The sequence below is a fragment of the Solea solea genome, chromosome 11 (genome assembly GCF_958295425.1).
Source record: "Solea solea chromosome 11, fSolSol10.1, whole genome shotgun sequence".
NCBI classification, from domain to species: domain Eukaryota; kingdom Metazoa; phylum Chordata; class Actinopteri; order Pleuronectiformes; family Soleidae; genus Solea; species Solea solea.
In genome coordinates this window covers 11,648,696-11,667,826 of record NC_081144.1, presented here as the reverse complement: position 1 = coordinate 11,667,826, position 19,131 = coordinate 11,648,696, and the positions used below count along the sequence as shown (strand labels likewise).

General features: G+C 44.9%; 1 protein-coding gene across 4 annotated transcripts in view; it reads left to right on the top strand.

Moving 5' to 3' along the window:
• Positions 1–18,270, top strand: part of rarga (retinoic acid receptor gamma a) — a 45,852-nt gene extending 27,582 nt beyond the window's left edge. For 3 of the 4 annotated variants that reach the window (XM_058643937.1, XM_058643936.1, XM_058643938.1), the window contains 7 exons: positions 12,027–12,175; positions 12,548–12,689; positions 13,658–13,821; positions 14,163–14,339; positions 14,616–14,820; positions 15,266–15,424; positions 15,525–18,270. In XM_058643937.1, coding sequence (XP_058499920.1) covers positions 12,027–12,175; positions 12,548–12,689; positions 13,658–13,821; positions 14,163–14,339; positions 14,616–14,820; positions 15,266–15,424; positions 15,525–15,889 — 1,361 coding nt within the window. In that variant the 3' untranslated portion in view covers positions 15,890–18,270. Of the gene's footprint in view, positions 1–9,686; positions 9,869–12,026; positions 12,176–12,547; positions 12,690–13,657; positions 13,822–14,162; positions 14,340–14,615; positions 14,821–15,265; positions 15,425–15,524 lie in introns of those variants that run through there. The other variant, XM_058643940.1, reaches the window with a different exon arrangement.
• Positions 18,271–19,131: the final 861 nt, after the last annotated feature.

The window sequence follows — 19,131 nt, the reverse complement described above, 5'->3', positions numbered from 1 at the left end:
ATGCTTCTTCATACAAGATAGATAATGATATTCCTCATGAGCCAAACAGCTATGAATTAATAAGTAGATGAATTATTTAATAGATAAATGGATGAATAAATTAGAGATGTGGAATGCTTACACAGTCTTACGAAAGCCAGGGCATATTCTCGCCCGCTTTCTGTTTTCTCTCCTTCTCTGTCAGCTTCTCATTCAACAAGCCTGTCTGTAGACAGTCAAAACTGGGGTCCATTTCCATACACTTCCAGGGGGCCGCTACGGCTGTGAAGCAGCGCGTGAGAATAGAAAAGGGGGGGGGGGGGGGGGGGTTGTATACATGGTATGGTGGGAGAAGCCAGATATGACAGTGGAAAAACAATCAAGAATAAAAAAAGAGCAGTGGGATAAGCAGCCAAATTGTGTTCTTATTATGGGAAACGTTTTTGGGTTCCGATTTTTGTTGTTGTTGTATTTTTCTGTTTGTTGATCCTCCTGCTTTTTTTGTTCCTTTTACTGCCTCTCGAGGGGAGTCATCTGTCTTCATTAATCGTGAAGACACCAGCATTTCAGTGGCTGTCATGCACACTGGCTGTGCTTTAATGAAGACAGATGCCCTGTCAGTGGAAGCTGAGGCCAGGGGGAACTCCAGCCAGCTCAGCCTGCTCTGCTTTAGCTAGGGGAGCCCTGATGATAACAAGATGAGATTTGTTTATTTAATCAATCAGGCCGATATGGCCTTTCCTTTTAACCCATTTGCACACATGCACATGTTTAAAAAATTAGCCTTCCAGGTACCAGAAGTAGTACATTTTTCTTTTTGGGTCTTTGTTCCAGCAAATCAAAGACATATAAAGTCCTGAGAAGCTGCCCCCGAGGGCAGGAGAGCTGAGTGTAGCAGAGTGGAGCAGAGTGGAGGCTGGTGTGGTGTACTGTTTCAAGCCCTCTGTGCCCAGTAACCTTTGTAAACAAGGCTGCCCTATCCCCACACAAGGAGCCATAATGCCTCTCTTTACTGAAGCAGTTGCCCCTCATTGTCCTCATCAATGAGGTTGATGAATTGATGTTTGACTCTGATATCTCATTAAGCCGGCCCAGCTGCACAACAGAGGGACCTGTCTGACTCCTAATGCCACGCTCACACAAGCATGCACACCACACACCAACATACCCACTGGGTTTGTGAAGAGAGTCACCTGGCCCTGGCAGGAAACTCACCAATAAAGTACTGCGGCGGTCAAACTTAAAACTTGAGATCTGATTCAACAGTGCAGGAAAAAGTTATCACATAAAGGCCTTCAGATGTTTTTTTAGGATAGAGGAGAGAGGAAATCTGTCATTAAAAAAAGCTTTGTGGCCTAAACTCCCACAAAATGAGTGTATGCCATTGTCTTGGCAGTCCATCTCCTGTGATGATAAGTGTCACTGTTGTTGGCTGTTGGCCAGGGACATGGTCAGTTTTTCTGTTTTGTTTTTTTCACCACAGGAGACCTCAATGTCAGAGGTTAGTCAGAGGCTGTGGCCTGGCCAATGTCAGATCTACACCATGTGTGGTGGCCTTGTCCACTTGCTGAAAAGGAGACCCTTTGAACCAGCTTGGCTTGTGTAATGCTCTTAAGTGCCTTATGCCACAGAGCTGGTACTACATCTGAGCTGCCCTGGACGTAAGGATAATGGACACTGATTTAGTCATACGTCAATGAGAACTGAATTAGTCAACTGCCAGGGAAGCCATTTGAGAGAGCCTTTGCAGACCAATCCCCCTCTCTGTCAATGTTCATTTGCTTAGAAGAATGAGGCAATTACACTTAGCAGTTCTCCAGGGTCAGAAGAAGGGGAAGTGTGTTTTTCTCACCAAAATCCCCCCGTAGCTCGATCTTTTATGGACACAGTTTGGGTTTTAAATGGTGATGCTTGTAAGTGATACATACAACACAGTGACAAGGAAGTTAACAGATCACATGAGTAATCCATCACTGTGTATGCAATCACACACACAGTGTCACATACACACTCACACACAGCCACACACGCCTCTTTGTTTTCTCCTAATGTGCTGTTCAGATGTGAATTGAGGAGCTAATTGAAATGGGGGTGTATCTCAGCAGCAGTGGCGGAGAAATCGAGCTTCCCCTAACATTCTGGCCACGATCATTTTCTCCCTGATAGAAGTCGGCAGTTATTTCATTATAATTACAAAAGATTCAATTAAAAGATTAGAATGCCTGAGGAGCCAAGACTCAAATAGATAGTGGTATCTTGGTGAGTGGGGTAGTGTGTGTGTGTGAGAGAGGGGAGTCTTATAATACAGTGGCTGCAGCTCTAATGAGGACTTGTCATTGCTGTTATTTATACATAAACCTTGTTGAAGATAGTGTCAGATGAAAGTTGAAGTTAAAAGGCTTGAGTAGTCAGTTGGTCCAAGGTCACTGAGTCGTAATTGATATGGCTTGCGGGGAAATCCTCTCTTGTCTCTGAAAACAATTATGCCAAAGCAGCTAAATGAGCTCAAGGTGAAAATTGGTACAAAGTGAAATGTGCAAAACGTTGAAGCTTTATTTTAGAGAACCAATTCCTCTTAGTAGCTGTATGCCCCGCTCATAATATATATAGTATGTACACTTAACTGTTGCTCCCCCATTTAGCATTTCTCAGCATTGGTTAGACGTGACAAGATAAGACATTATTGTTGTTCTCAAAATAATAAAGGAAACACTATCATAGATCTCAGCAATCAGTAAAATAATAATAATAATAACAGTAATTTAGTAAACAAGTACCTCTACTTTACTATACTAAGTATTTAGGACTTAATAATTACCATGTACGAGTTGAATGTTTGCTGCATTATGTTCCATGACAACATGGAGCTCAAAGCCATTTTCAGTATGAGAACCTGCTTGTGTTGCCGTATCACACCACCTTGCTAACAGATCTGTCTCAGCCTTGCGGTAACATCTGAGCCCATTAATAGTCTGCGTTGCCTATAAATAAACCGATTCAATCCCTGCTTCTTTAAGGTTTTTTTTCCTGAAGCCCTTTAGCGAGTGCTTTGGCTTAAGTACAAATACGAGGGCGTCAGTCTATAAGCTTGCATGTGTGGAGTGTGTGTGTGAGAACTCCTATACAGTGTGTCAATGTATATAGTGGCCTTGTTTGGCTCCTGATGGGCGCCCAAATCCAGACACAGACACATTTTGCCAGGCTGGATTCCTCAGGCCTGTGTTGGAATTCCTGCTCAGCCTTAATAGCAGTTTATAGCCCCTCAGCAGCGTAAGTCACACCATGGTAAATAAAACTCATCAACCATCATGTGGAAGCTGAATCTTTCACCTCGCACCAGCTGTTTGTCTCTTTTTTAGCACGGTTTCACAAGAGTGCATGTGAAATACTCATTGCATTGAACATTAAGAGGAATCCTGTTTCGGCTGAAAACATGTGCAGCACAACATGACAGAACAGGCCAACGCGTTGTCCCAGTGTATCAGCACAAGCTGGGAGTAAAATGTGGACTTTTTCACAAGTGCTTTCACAATAGTTTGCTGGTCACAGAGGTATTGTAGCTTGCCCACCCTAACACCTTTGTCTGGCTGCTGCTATTGTAGCTGTTGACTGAGAAAAGCCCATTGCCTGCCAGGCACATTTTCCCTTGTTCGAAGGCGTGGGCAGTTGGCAAGCTATGTGTATTTGCATGTGTGTGTGTGTACTACGGCATTTATGTGTGCACACTGACCTTGTCCCTGCAAATAGGAGAGCGTATTTCACTGGTGAGTATGCAATGTACTGTTGCACATGTGCATTTGTGTATGGTATATACAGTATGTTGTGTATGTCAGCTTGGAGCCATGTGTGAGCTGAGTGTGAAGGGAACAGTTTTGTTACCACCGTGTTATTGACTGACGGCTTGGCTCGAGCGTTGCTAGGGGCTCACTGTTATGAGAAGGGTAGGGCTTGGGCAGCCAAAGTGGGACTGGAAGCCCAGACGAGCCCGGCTGTCCTACCTCTGTGTATGTGTGAATGGGTTGTGTTTACGCAGCCGACAGTGTTTGGCAGGGAGTGGCGGGTACAGCTATTATTTGGGCTCACCGTTGGGGAGTGATGGAGGACGAGTTGACCGAGGGAGGGGAAGTGATACCTGCTGGTGTTGTTTTCGCTTGGACATAAGTCACATTTTTGCCAACGTGCATCACTGCCGTGACCACTTGCCTGCAAATGGTGCACGAGTTCATTTGTATATACTTGAGTTCATTTGTTTGTGTTTAAGCATGTTCACTTAAGCATGTGCAACTCTGTGCGATTGCCAAGAGGGAACAGGTGTGTGTCCGTCGTCATGCCTGCGACTGAGCGCGCTTTCAACACTTTGGAGTAAGAATAATATGAATATGAGTGGAGAAGTACATGCATGTGTGTGTGTGTAAGAGTGTGTCTGCGTTTTCTCACTGACTGTGTTTACATGTGCACATGAAACTGCGTTAAGGAATTCAGGTTAAGGCAAGAAACAGGAAAAGCTCTTCACATCTTGAAAACTTTACTTGCAGCTGCTCTGTAATAATTTTTTTGTCTCCAGTCAACTGTCATATTCTTTTTATTTTTATTGTGGGTGTCTGAATTTTGCTCACTGTCAACTGTACAGCTGCGCGGACTATGGATCTATTTATTTTGGATGCAAGGACGCACTTACAGTAATGGCCCTTCCCTTCAGCCAACCTCATTTCTGCCACAGTAATTATTTCCCTGCCCTGAGCTTTTGGACATGCACACATGTACAACTCCTGTTATAAACCTGCTTAAACGTTAACACGGCTATGGAGTCAGGTTTCTCCCACTGAGACGTTGGTATGCGAATCACGCTTTACATTACCTCTATTTCACGAAGAAAGCCGGTTTCCTGTCGAGTAACTAGGACCCTGAGGTGGATGTACAGTAAAGTAAGTACACTCGCTGCAGTCGACGTCTTGCTCTGAATATGAAACATAAAAGTGCATTGTGTCTTAAACACATGACACGCATTCAGGAGCACACATGCATGGACACATTTGGCGGGGGGGGGTGTGTTTGGATCACATGTCTCTCAGAATCTAAAAACACGCAGAGAAATTGTCCTTTTATGTATTCTTGCATGACCTCTGACTTAATGATAGCTGGCTGTTGTCATCCTGTCAGCCGGCCCAGTTTTTTTTGAGCTCTCGCTTCACTGTCTGCTTGAGCACTCCACATTTGCCAGAAAACATTGAGCGAAACCCAGCCAGCCAGCCAGACAGCCAGTTAGACAGGAAGCGATCCAGCAAAGGAGTTAGGGGCTGCATGTGATGAATTATGGCCTTGTTCAGGAATGCTGAATGAGTTCAGGGTACACTGCTGTTATGCGAGCGGACTGAATGGATGGGCATTGCTGACTTTCTCAGCTGTGTACCTCATTCTTTTAATGGTAACAGCCATTGGATGTTGTAGTGCACCATTTCTTCCCCTTATCAACCTCTGTCACATGTAACTTCCAGCTAATCAAGATGTAAGGTAAAGGAGGAAATTAATGACTTTAGGGCCCCGATATCTTGTCAGTGATCTGACAACCTCCGCCCAGAAACAGAGTTGGGCAACCTGCCGGAAGTTGGTTGTCAAGCAAAAGTGAAAAACTCTGATATGCATCATTGCTTCACTGAAGCAGTCAAAGCAGAAGTTTCTCAGCGTGACTTCTACGGCTGATATGACTGCAACAGTGTGCCAGTCAGGTGGGACTTTGTGCCACAGTCATTTGTGGCACCTCTCTCGTGGCTGTGCTGTCTTACTCACACCTTCAATGTTGGCTTCCGTTTCTGCCTCTCCAGTGAAAATCAAAAAAGATGTCAGATCAGTTGACCTTTAAGCAATTAAAAAAAAAAAAAAAAATTCTCAGCTAGGAAAAATAGAAGAGATACGTTTGTTGTGTGTGTGTGCAGATGTGTAGACGCGGCAATTTACGTGTGAAGTAGAAGTTTACTACTACTTGTGGGTGTGCTAGTTCCTTCCAAGAAGAGGTTTGCATGTGCATGCTTTGGTCTGTGGTGCTTCCCCAATGAGCTGGAGTGAATACTACTGTTGTTGTTTACATTATCCTCCTTTCCCCTCACTTCCTCTGACAGAGCCTGGCTTCAGCCACAGCTGGGCTACTTCTACTTTTGTAGGTTTCTATTGTTGTGGGGAGGAAGCAATAGCAATTGAACGAGCGCTAGTGGCCTTGCCAGAGACATGCAGGTGAGAGCCAGGGCTACAGATGGTGAGAGGAAGTCTGGGAAGACGAGAAACAACCCAAGGATCAAAGACTCAAGATTTCCCTCGATGGCTCTCTTGTCCTCTCTTCTCTCCTCACCTCGTCTGCCTGCCTGTCTCCACTGTCTGTCTGCTTTCTCGCCTGCCCGTGAGTTGTCCTGTCTTTTCGACATGATCATTGGCTCAGGTCTGTGCCGGACTGCCAGGTTTGGGTTCACTCTCAAGTCACTGAGGTAGAGCTGTGTCTTCTGGTGAGCAGATGAAGAGTCAGCTGGAGCTCACCACGGGGATGAGTGGGCAAATTTTTTCCACAGATCTGCACTCGCCTGTCAGCTTTTTTCCCCCCCTCAGATTAGCCATAAAAGGCCACTTACTAAAATCCTTTAATTGAAATTATGTTTTGCTTTAATTCCCCCCTCTCTTTTTGATACCTCCCTCCTCAGGGCTTGTTCCAGGATTGTTAAAGGGACTTTTTTTTCGAGCAGCAGGCAGCTTGGTCGGTAAAATTTGTGTGTTTGAAGACAACTTGTGTGTTTCTTGACAGGGTTTTGTGGTGCAGGAAAAAGGGGTGCTTGCTGCCAAATGTTCACTTGGCTGACTCCATCAAGAAAATATCAAAAGGCCCTTTATGAGGTGCTGTAAAGAAGAAAGGGTGTTTTGAGAGCACAACCAGACTGCAAGGGCAATTCCACTTTTTAAAATGTGCCCTAAGGATACAGCTTATCCCACCTGCTGTCTTTCCTAGTCCACCCACTTCTCTCTCTCCATTCTTTCTTTTGGGGGAGCTTCAGATAAAGGAGTGTGAAGAGTATATGTGTTGACTGGAGTTTGTGTGCCGTGTCAGACTGAGTCACTCTCAAAAGTTTGTTCAGTAGCGTCTAAAGCATTAACAGTGTACATCGCATACTGCACAATGTCCAGTCTTAAGTCATAAATGCACATTATGAGCATTCACGTGTATGTTGGTGCGTCATGGCTTTCTGCTGGTTCTAACAGGAGGGTGTAAGTTCCTGGAGGGGTATTTATCTCTGTCCCTGTGTGTGTGTGTGTGTGTGTTAATGTCTGCTTTGTCATTCTATATGTGTTTCCACACTCGCCATCTCGTGGTTGACACCTCAGTTTTAGCTTGTTTTCAACAATCGCATAGAGGAGCCCCTGTGTGCTGTGTGTGCTGTGTGTGTGTATACTTGCATTTGTTACCTCTCTGGACCTCTTCTGCCATAAACACTGACCTTGCCAGGACCAGTAGTTATCATGGAAACCAAAACCTGGTCTACTAAGGTAGAACCTCATGTCTGAGGAATTGGTTAACTTTAGAGTTAGTTTATGGTTATGGTGCGTAACAACACTTTGTTTAGTCTGTCATAATGAATGGCAGTCACTGCAGTGCCCTAAGAAGAATAGCTGCACAAACCTGTGTGTGTGTGTGTGTGTGTCTGTTGGAGCCCAGGTAATGAGCAGTTGGACAGCTGCTGCTCAGCACCTTTTAATGAAATTGTCCTTCCTTGTGTCAGAGCACACACATACACACACACTCAAAAACACATACTTCTCCTTCTCACTAGTTTTTGACTTATTCCACATTACAAAAGTCTCTATCAGTTGTCAGGCAGGCTACATTGTTAGTGCTTGTGTAAATCTTCCCATAGTGATTTGATAGACCTCCCCCTTAAAAGCGTGCAGGTGGCTCAACTGCATGAAACTGTGCATTCAAAGGAGCCACAGTTTCATTTGACCTGTGGGAAAGGTGTTTGAGCAGCGAAAGAGAGATAGATGTAGCCACAAAAGCTGTGACGGAGATCCTCCGGAATGACTGGTACTGAGAAAGGGAAGGAAATGAGCCTGTTGTGTAGGACCTTGAAGCAGAAGCCTCAGAGAGATGGCAGGAAGACGTGGGCAGAGAAGCAGAGAGATGCAGCTCTCACACTGGCACCACTGACATGGGTGTGGTACTTTCTTTTCCTCTTTCATGAATCCCAGTTCTTCACAGAAACCTTCTTGGTGTGCTGATGGTCACTCAGTCACCACCCTGTGGTGCTGTAGCCTCTGCTATGGGGTAGAGAGCCAATGGCACCCTCAGAGGCCCCTCCTAGTGTGCCAGCAAGTCTTCCAGCCCACTGTTCACTCTCCTCTCTCAATCTGCTCCCCTTCTGCCACTACTGTCTGCCCAGTACCCACCCTTCTTTTCACACTGAGCCCTCCTGTGTGCCCCTCTCTGACACTCAGCCTCCAAGTCTCGCACACTATTTTACTGCTCCGAGCATTTGACAAGAACATGCAAGCTTTGCTGGCTGTTTAATGAAGGTAGACATGGAGGCAAAGGCCCCACATGCCTGTGCTTGCAGTTAAACACAAACAGAGAAAAAAAAACAAAAAAAAAAACATGAACACAGTGACCTACACTCGCCCACAAAAACACAGAAGATTATTTTATTATTATTTAAATCTTGTTACATACGTACAAAATAAGACATAACATTGTAGGACTGGCTGATGTAAGAACGAAGTCAAATGGAGACAGCAGAAAGTGGGCCGTGTCCATGGCTTGAGTAACACGTACACAAATAAACGCCATACAACTATATGTGCGACCTGTGCCATCTGTTCATATGCTGTGCTGTTCATGCACAAATCACCTCACATGTACATGCCAAGACTAGACTTCTGGAACAGTGTCCTACTGAAGATTCAATCACGAGAAGTCACGTAGACTGAATCTGCAGGCCTATTGTGAAAGAATACTTGTTACGCTGCCAGAATGTCATATGCTGCTCACTTAAAAGAAGTGTGTTGCAACACTAAACATGAGCCACATATAGTCATGCATTTGTTCATACGCACAATGTTCTGCCTAACCACTCTCTCTCTCACCCTCCTATTGTATCTGTTGAACCTAAAGGGACATCGATTGGCCCAATTGACTTAACCTAGAATTAAATGTAATTGACCTAGTTGAAGTCGCCTTCTGTTGGGCAGCTATTTCTGTCATGTGCAGTAACATTTCACATCTAATGAGGTTGCGGAGAATGATGTGCGGCACATTCGGCTCAGGCTGAATCACTTTAGTGTAAAGGCGGGGGGGGGGGATTATTTTGTGTGTGTTTAATAGCGTGTAGCTAGGAGTAGCTTAAAGCTAGTGAATATCATCTTCCTCTTTGTGTGTGTGTGTGTGTGTGTGTGTGTGTGTGCGCAGTAGTTGTAGTTTGCAGCCACTGAATAGCAAGTGTGTGTGTATGTGACCAGGGGATTAGGCCTGGTAAGTGCAGCCGGGCCACTTGTGCACAGAGAGCATTGAAAGAAGGGATTAGAGGGTAAACTGATACTTTGCAGGAAATGAACAGTGGCTACTGATAACTCAACTATCCCTCCTTCTCGCCTCCCTCATCCTCCTCTCCTCCCCCAACAACAGCAGCCACCCACCCACCTATCCTGATCTTCTCATCTCAACTGTCCGTCATCAGTTCACAGTCCTTGGCCCGGCAGGATTGTCATGCAAATGTTGCCCCAGGCTCCGGAGCACTGATAAGAAGGGCCTCTCATTTCACAGGGCTTTGTTTTCTAAACAGTGATGAGCTGAGTTGAGGAGACTGGGGAAAGGGGCTCAGCTAGGCTGCTTGAATGGGCGCTCTTACTGTGGCGCCCTGGGGTAAGTGGTGTGGGGAATTTGGAAAGGCTTGGGCTGAATGAGGCAAGATGTGAGGCGGGTACAGGAGTCATGTTCTCTGGCTGCAATCTGGTTTGACGTGTTGATGGAGCCTGATGCATTTTCTCCTGACACTTTTGTTGGTTTTTTCCAGGATCGCCATTCTCTCGCTTTCTTCCTCCATTTAGACAATGTCAGTCAGTGTTTGTTACTTGACACTGCGTATGGTTTGTCCTTTTCTAAAGGGCTGTCAGCGCTCAGTCTGGAGCCTCATTTGCTGCTGTTATTATTGCATAAACATAGAGGTTCACGGCACGTTCAGAGGGTTTCTGCTCTCCCGCTGACCCTCCTGCTTTGTTGCATTTGGGCCAAAGAGATATGAGAACTGCTGCAGAAACATTCAGCAGGCAAAACTTCAGGTTTTAGATTGATTTGCACATTTGGCATTGAGACTGCTCTTAAAAATAATGGAAAACATATTTGCCTCCAGCTGAGTAAGACTTTCAAAGAAAAGAAATTTGAATGCGGATTCCAAATAGTAAAATATAAAAATACATATGAAAAACAGATGTTAGGGCAGCAGACAACAAATGAAAAATGTCTAGCATGCTGTATTCCTGTACTATCATTAATGAGGCAGATGTGAGCCAATCACAACAGCTGTAGCAGAAGTGCTCGTAATGGGTCAGCTTGGTCTTGAACAAGACTTGCACTCAGGAGCAACTGTGTCCTCTCCTCCCCCTTTTCCCCCGCTCTGTCCCTTTCTCTGTTTTTTATCAAATTCCTCTTTTTATGCCCCCTTTTTTCTTCTTTTTGAAGTCTCCCCTCTCTTGTAAAAAGCCAAGCTGGTGGTTTTTGCCCCAGCTTTGGGTGTGAGAGAGGGGAGGAGGGGAGGAGGGGAGGCTGTAGTTTAAGTTTAGGCAAACCCTCTGTCCTTTCTATTGAAGGTGCAGGGGGGATGTGGGGCAGTAAAAGTTAGAATTTTAGAGCCTCCCTGTTTTTTATTTTATGATTGGCTTCTTTATGGGCTGGGAGCTACAGCTGGTGGTGTGAATAGCTGCCCAAGGTGACCGAGTCCCAATAAAGTGTAGGCCAGCCGGGCTGAGGCCTCTAGTCCAGCCATGGGACCGCCTTTATAGGCTGCCTTACGAGCATAGGCCTCTATTAAAACCTGGCAGGGCTGCACTGAGGAATTTGGGGCCAGGAAACAAGAGAAAAATGGGGTTTGTGTGTCAGGGGGTGGTGGGATATAGAGTTGGGGGTGTCGAAGTTTGAGGGTGACGAAGGGTGAAAGTTGAAAGAAGTGTTGTTGAGGACGGGAGGGGGGGCAACATGTGTGTCTGTGAGCTTGTGCAGAGTAACATGTGTGACGAGGGTCTGGCTCTATATGTGTGCAGCAGCTTATGTTTCTCTGGGGAAGTATGGAATCCATACACTACGCGCAGCCTGTTATGGGTTCCACTTTGGAATAGAATGAAGTTAAATGTACCAGAGCGAGTATGCGGCTGGAGGTTCTGCTGTCATCGTGTTCCAGTTTGAAAAGTAGACAGTGATCAGCTTTGCATGCATGTGCGTGTTTGACGTGAGTTCGCTCTGTGTTTGCAAGATGTCATTGTGAACTGTTGTCAGTCTTTGGAATGAGGAAGAGCCAGCTTTGACACTTGGCTGCGAAAGCTCACCGTGCTACCTGGCCTTATCACACAACCTGTCAGTCAGTGGCACTTTTAGTTACTACTGTAGACATTCTTTGTCTCTGCTGTCAGACAGTTATCCTCCCTTTGTTACTCTGTGTTCACAAAAGCTTGAGGGCTGTCATCAAGGAGGTAATTAGGTCCTGGAAATACAAAATGTTGCAAGCTTTAGGAGAAACCTTTCAAACATAAAATAGTCTCTTAATCCACTTCCAGGTGACATGTCGAGTGGACATGGCCATTAATTGGCATATCTTACTTACGACACAAATGAAATGTGGAAGAAACCCATGTCACCTGTCACATCACATTTGAATGCAGTCAAGCATGCTCAAAGTATCCGCGTCTGCTCTGTGTAATGACAGGTGCTCATGTGACATTTTTACTCACAGAACAGAAGCTGTATATTTGTGACAAATCATATGCTCATGTGCCGTGCTGTCTGCTTTTTTTTCTTCTCCTTTCCACAGCGGTGGAGACCCAGAGCACCAGCTCAGAGGAGATGGTGCCCAGTTCTCCGTCTCCACCTCCCCCACCTCGTGTCTACAAACCCTGTTTTGTGTGCCAGGACAAGTCCTCGGGGTACCACTACGGGGTCAGCTCCTGTGAGGGCTGTAAGGTGAGAAGAAGCTCTGAAGAAGTGCCCTTTGAGCTCCACTTTATCTGTGTTGTGTACATCCACAAGAAGGCAGGGTGACAAAAAGCAACAACCCTGAAGCTACTTCTTATAAAATATGACAAGAAATCCAAAAGAAGTAAGACAAATGTACAGAGGAAGAGAGCAAAATGCCTCATTGTTTAACTCCTCTGTTCAAGGGACAAGACGGAGATGAAAGACGAGCGAGTATGAAGGACAAACTGTTCAATGGCACATCCATGATTTTTATGACTTGACAAGGATGCACACTGTCTCACTCTCTCTCTCTCTCTCTCCCTCCCCTCTCACTCTCTTGCCCTCTCCACTTTTGTCTCTTGCTTCCTGATGCTCCAGGGTTTTTTCCGCCGCAGTATCCAGAAGAACATGGTGTACACCTGCCACAGAGACAAAAACTGTCAGATTAACAAGGTCACACGCAACCGCTGCCAGTACTGCAGGCTGCAGAAATGCTTCGAGGTCGGCATGTCCAAGGAAGGTGAGACCTCCAGGACCAGAGACAGAGAGCCACTTCACACACACACACACACACACACAGCGAGTGTTGATATCTGGATTCTCCTTGGCTCAGTGCTGATTTTGATTTTACCATCAGATAAAAGACTTGACCTGATTCACACAGTGTGAATGTACTGATCTATTAATGCTCAGCTCGAGACTCTGGGAAACTATGCAGCAGATGATGAGCCTGCCAGAAGTGGTGATCAGGGCGAGGCTGGGCACTGAACCAATCATATGACTAATCATTTTACGAAATGACTTCCTGTTTCACAACAAAGCCTTGTCTCTCTGGCCAGTACATACACAGCTTTCATTTGTGATCACAACGCAGCAGATTTGGGGTTTTGACTAAGCCGATGGTCGCCCAACTTCATGCTGTTGGCCAATTTTTAAGAACTCCAGTAATGCGTCCTCTTCATTTTGAGACTGTATGTGGACGGGTGTGTCTAAGTGGCAGTTTCTTGCCCGTCACAGAGCCCGTGGGACACGTATGTGGGTGTAATGTTTGTGTGGGATGTGTGTTAAGACCGGGATCACATTGTGCCTCCGCTATTACTGGATATCCTGAGAGGAAGGAAAGTAGGGGAGGAGGAGGGAGAGGAGGCAGAGAGGAGAGAGTGGACGACTGGTTTGTGTACACCAGTCAATTGGATAGAGAGATGGGCGAGGAAGAGAGCGGGTGATAAGGAAAAGATAGCCTGTGTCCGTGCGGCGCTAAAGGAAATATGTTAATACTGTTAAGAGCAACCTTAGTTGCCTTTTGAGTTCTGGGTTTCCACTATGAAGCACTTGGCAGTGGTGAAAGACACTGAGCATGAGTGCTGAGGATGTTTTCACATTGATCTCAGATAGAGAAGAGGAACTCTGTGTCACTGATCACTGAAATTGCCTTAGGAAATGATTTTGCATGAAATAGTGGTGAATCTCTTGTTTTTCTTCACACAGCGGTGCGTAATGACAGAAACAAGAAGAAGAAGGATGTGAAGGAGGAGGTGGTGCTTCCTGAGAGCTATGAGCTAAGCGGAGAGTTAGAGGAGTTGGTCAATAAAGTCAGCAAAGCTCACCAAGAAACCTGCCCGTCACTTTGCCAGTTGGGCAAATACACCACCGTAAGTCACACACACACACACACACACACGCCCAACGCTGCTGTTCACTTCTTCTGTGTGTGGCAACCTTTTCCAAGCAACGCCGTAACTGTGAGCTTCCTCCATTGCAAAGACGTAAATTCACCATAGCTTTCCCAATAGAGCGGTGGCTTAACTAATTCAGTTCCCCATTAAGCCATCTGTGTGGCCTCTGAATGATGGATGTAACATGTAAATGGATTTTTCTTCCTTGATTGATGTAACATGTAAATGTGTTGTGAGGCTGCGGACACGCTTGCCTTGATGCAAACAGGGTCTGCACACACACCTCTGAACAGTGGCTGTTTTCTTGTGTGCTTCAGAACTCCAGTGCAGAGCAGCGTGTCCAGCTGGATCTGGGTCTATGGGACAAGTTCAGTGAGCTGTCCACCAAATGCATCATCAAGATTGTGGAATTTGCCAAACGGCTGCCAGGATTCACCACCCTCACCATCGCAGATCAGATCACTCTACTTAAGTCAGCCTGTTTGGACATACTGGTGAGTTGTTGTTATCTTCTACACTCATTTTGATGGAGAGTGACTGGAGGAAAGAAGGTACATTTCCGAAATGAGGCAACACTGGCATCCAGTGGTGAAAAATGGTAGTGTAGGGTGGTTTCCTTCAATAATACTAGGTTGGAGAATAATGACACTGCTAGCTGATGACTGTTAAGTCTCTGCAGTCATACGTGCTGTAGAAGACTCTGTGATTTCATCCATTGATCACATTTTTCCTCATTGTTCACAAAGTTTTTCATCTTCTTGTGCTCACAGATGCTGAGGATCTGTACGCGCTACACCCCAGAGCAGGACACTATGACCTTCTCAGATGGTCTGACTCTGAACCGGACTCAGATGCACAATGCTGGCTTTGGACCAGTCACAGATTTGGTGTTTTCCTTTGCTGGCCAACTTCTGCCTCTGGAAATGGACGACACAGAAACTGGCCTCCTCAGTGCCATCTGCCTCATCTGTGGAGGTACTGCAGCGGCCACTTCACATTAAAATGATCATTGACCATAATTAAACCTTTAGAGGCGCTGTCGATGAAATACTTCCGTTAAAATACATGTTAAATAGCTTTATATTCAGATAGCTATTGTGACTAAGTTCATACGAGAGCAAATTAGCACATGAATGAATGTATCCACATAAATCTGAAGGATAATTGTGTCAAATTTATTTGGTGACCCAAAAACAAATCTCTGGCTATCCATGTGATTCGTCAGTGACATAGTTTATCCAATCAGGAGCCAGTACTCCGCAAAGAGGCAGGGGAGAATGGGAAATGCTTAGTTAGCAAAAGACATGAACTTTACCTAATTAGAAGATCACTAACTGCTTTAACAATAGTTTTTTTTCCCAGTATAATATATAAGTATAAGTATATAAGTATATATCTATATAATCTGCTTCCTCATCAGACCGTATGGATCTAGAAGAGCCCCAGAAGGTGGATAAACTACAAGAGCCTCTACTTGAGGCTCTGAAGATCTATGCTCGCCGCCGTCGTCCCAATAAACCCCACATGTTCCCCCGTATGCTGATGAAGATTACTGACCTCAGAGGCATCAGCACCAAGGGTCAGTATGAGGAGAATGATATACAGTGTTGTTGTTTTTTTATATAAACATGACAAACTGAGAAAGTCTAATTACCTGTTGTCGTGTTTTCTGCGTTCAGGTGCTGAGAGAGCCATCACTCTGAAAATGGAGATCCCAGGGCCCATGCCTCCTTTGATCAGGGAGATGCTTGAGAACCCCGAAGCTTTTGAAGACCAAACAGAGTGCAACGACAGCCCGCCGCCCCCGCCGCCGCCGCCGCCTCCACCACCAGCACCGGTCCTGAAGCAGGAAGCCGAGGATGAGGACGACAGCTGGGCCACAGAAAACAACAGCGAGCCGTCACCAGAAGAGGAGGACGAGGACGATGACGACGATGTGGGAGATGAAGAGCGAGACAGAGGCTCGGACAGTGACGGGGAGTCCTGGGGGGTTCTGGATGCCATAGATGGGTCTAGGAAAGGCCTTTTTGGGAGGGCCCAGTGAACAGAGCATTTCACAAACACACACGCGCGCACACACACACACACACACACAAACACACACACACACACATACGCACACACACTACAGACGTACAGCACAACCTCACTTATCCTCTCACCTCAAGAAAATGCTGGCCCTCCCTCCTTCTCTCTCTTTACTGCACATCACTGTGTCCTCCTCAGTGGAACACAGCAGAGCCTTATGTGTACAGACACTTCTAACTCAGGCCACACGGTCCATGACAAGTGAACTACAGAGAACTAAAGAGAGATGACAATAAACCGTATGAACTCCTGGCACAGCCAAGAGGGAAGTTAATGTGACAAAAAAAAGAACATAACCTCTTTGAGAAAGTAAAATGTCTCCATTTTTCTGCTATTGTTTTGTCTCTATCTCAATCTGGGGAAAAGGCCAAACCAGTCAACAGAACTGTGCAGTTAATTCTAAAGGATTTTTCAATAAGCACATTTCTCAAATGAAAGAGAGTACAGGGCAAAACCAAATTGAGTATGCTTATCCTGTGTTTTTTGTTTTTTTTGTTTATTGTTTTTAGTCTTTCTTTTTTTCAATTTATGAATAAGTCCATACATATCTATATACCATTATATTTTGTCTTTATTTGTTATTCTGGTTTTATATATATGAACAAGACAAGTTGTTGTTTGTTTGTTTTTTTTCTTTGAAGAGCTTTCCTGAGAAGATATTAAGAGGGAAAGAAGGGTAATCAGAACTGGCTGGGTCTTCCTCATCAGCTGCATATGCTTGGCTGGGGCTTTTTTTTGGGCACTTTGACTCACTGTGGATGTCAATGATAATCAACACCCCCCCCCCCCGGAGGACTATTGTTATGTTGCAGTAACTACATCAGTTTCTGTTATCAGGGAATTGGCATTATTCTCTTTTGCTCTTGTTGCAGCCAACATAACTCATGTTGAACGCAAGTCTCTTTGTGCCAAAGTTAGGAAGAGTCATGTTTGGAACATGATGTTCCAACTCCTGCCGGGGTCTCCACTCTCCAGCCATGATACAGTGATCCTCATAGCAGAATGCTCACTCGCGCATGCACTCGTACAGAACACCATTGATCTCATGCACAGTATATATATATACTGTGCATATGAAAACAAATATGCAGACACCTTCACTCTACCCTCAGCTGTAGCAGATGTCCACCTTGGCATTGAGTGCCCGACTCAGAGATTTACACTTGACCGTATATGTAGCACTTTTGTGATCCTCTATTCAAGCAAGGCACATCTCGTCTGCTGAGAGTGGAATCACTGTCGATGAGCTCATATCTCTCTCCGTTAGCATGTCACAAACGAGGACAACATCAGTATATTATACAATCAACCCTTGAGCACTCCCGGGTGATGTCCGTAGGCAAATACACATCCACACGTTTGAGCACGGACAAAAAGAATCCACACGTAGTAGCAACATTATGCATCAACATAATGATCAAAGACAATATGCAAGTGGAAAGCAGGAATCCTTATGGAAGACATTTTGGAATCAGACTCAGGGCTTTTCAGTAAGGACCAAACCATAGCTGCTTTCAGGCAGGCTAGTAACAGGCAATATTTATGTGTGTGTTCTTGACTCCCTTTTGATCAACTCCACCCCGCTGCGTGTACATGGAAGGTGACCGGTCTGAAAAACAGTATGGATGCCAGTTGGACTCTCCCAGAGGGGAGGGGCCAACTCATCATTGTCGCTGACTTCGTCACTGCCCTGCCTGTGCGTTGTGCTGGCATCCATGCGACAAAACCACCTTCTCATCCCAAAAGCCATTATTATCATTTTTGTCTTCTTGTGTATATCGTTCCTTCTCTTTAAACGGAGGTGTGGAGGACTGTGTGTGTTCTCATGTATGATTTCTTGTTTGTTTTTTTGTTTTTTGCCAAAATGTCTCAGTAGGCGGTGAGCTGATGGAGATCAGCTGATCTACGGAACAGAGTTGTTTTGTTTTTTTTCTTCTTCTTTTTTTCTTTCTTTGAAGCAATATGAACGTTCTCTCTGTTGCAGTGAGAGGTCCCATCTTCAGAACATGAGATTTGTTTGTTAGTGTGCGTGTGTGTGTGTGTGTATGAGCGTGTGCATGTGAATGCAGTAACATGTTTTCAGTCATCGGGTGAATGTCCTTGGTTTGGTGCTGTCACACAGAGAGTCTCGTGTGATGACCTCATCCTCTATCTCTGCTGTGCTGTCAAGATATTAATGATGGTAATCCAGGCAGAATATCGAGATTATGTTGTTTTTGTTTTTGTTTCTCAACATGGCCAAGGTGTTGTCTACCCCTCTGTTTATGTCAACTTTTGTCATACAAAGAAAAGCCATATAAACAGTAAGAGGCACAATAAACTACTTTTGTGAGATTACTGGACTTTTTTATTATTATTATTATTTAGAATGAAGTTATTCTCCCTCATGCAGAAGTGTCTCACATGATGAGAAATTCCGCTCCATTCAATAAGAGTAAACTCAGCAACTGGGAAGCATCTACATTACCAGGATGTATCAGTAGAGGGAGCTCTTGCGCCATGACTGCAGGGTATACTGCATGCAGTAACGTTCACCCTGCAGATGACTGACACCGGGGTCTGATGGGTCATGGAGAGCTGTGGTTGCTGGAGTCTAATAAATCATCGACTCCTGCTGAACAAGGACATCAGATAAAGGTCTGTGCCTATGATTTGTTCACTCTGCAGTTAGAGGAGTGCAGGTGACAAGAGTAAAAAAAAACACACACACATCACAGAGTTACTCTTTCCTAGTTTTGTTTCACATATAGAGTGGTCCAGGTGTTAAGAATAACAATGATAAATCTGTCTCTTATGATGTATTTGTTGAGTGCACCTGAGAAACACCACAGCAGCTACATCACGGCACTACACATGTATAAAAGAGAGTGCACGTCAGTGTGTCTCAATTCTTAAACATGTCAGAGCTCATTTGTTGGCTGGCAGAAAAATAATCAACTATTCTCATAACAGATTAATTGGATGAAGTACATGTACTGTGATGTGTTCAGCCAGTGTTACTTTATTATTATCTTTCATAAATTAAAAAAAAAGAAGAAGCACCAGATCAGTCAATAGAAAATGAAAAAAAGGTGCATTCATTTTCATTTGTATGTGATATATGATTTTGTTGTGGTAAAGGCCTGTGATAAATGACATGACACCGGGCCCTTAAATGCAACTTAATGCTACAGATTTGTCAGATTCCGTCGCGTAAAA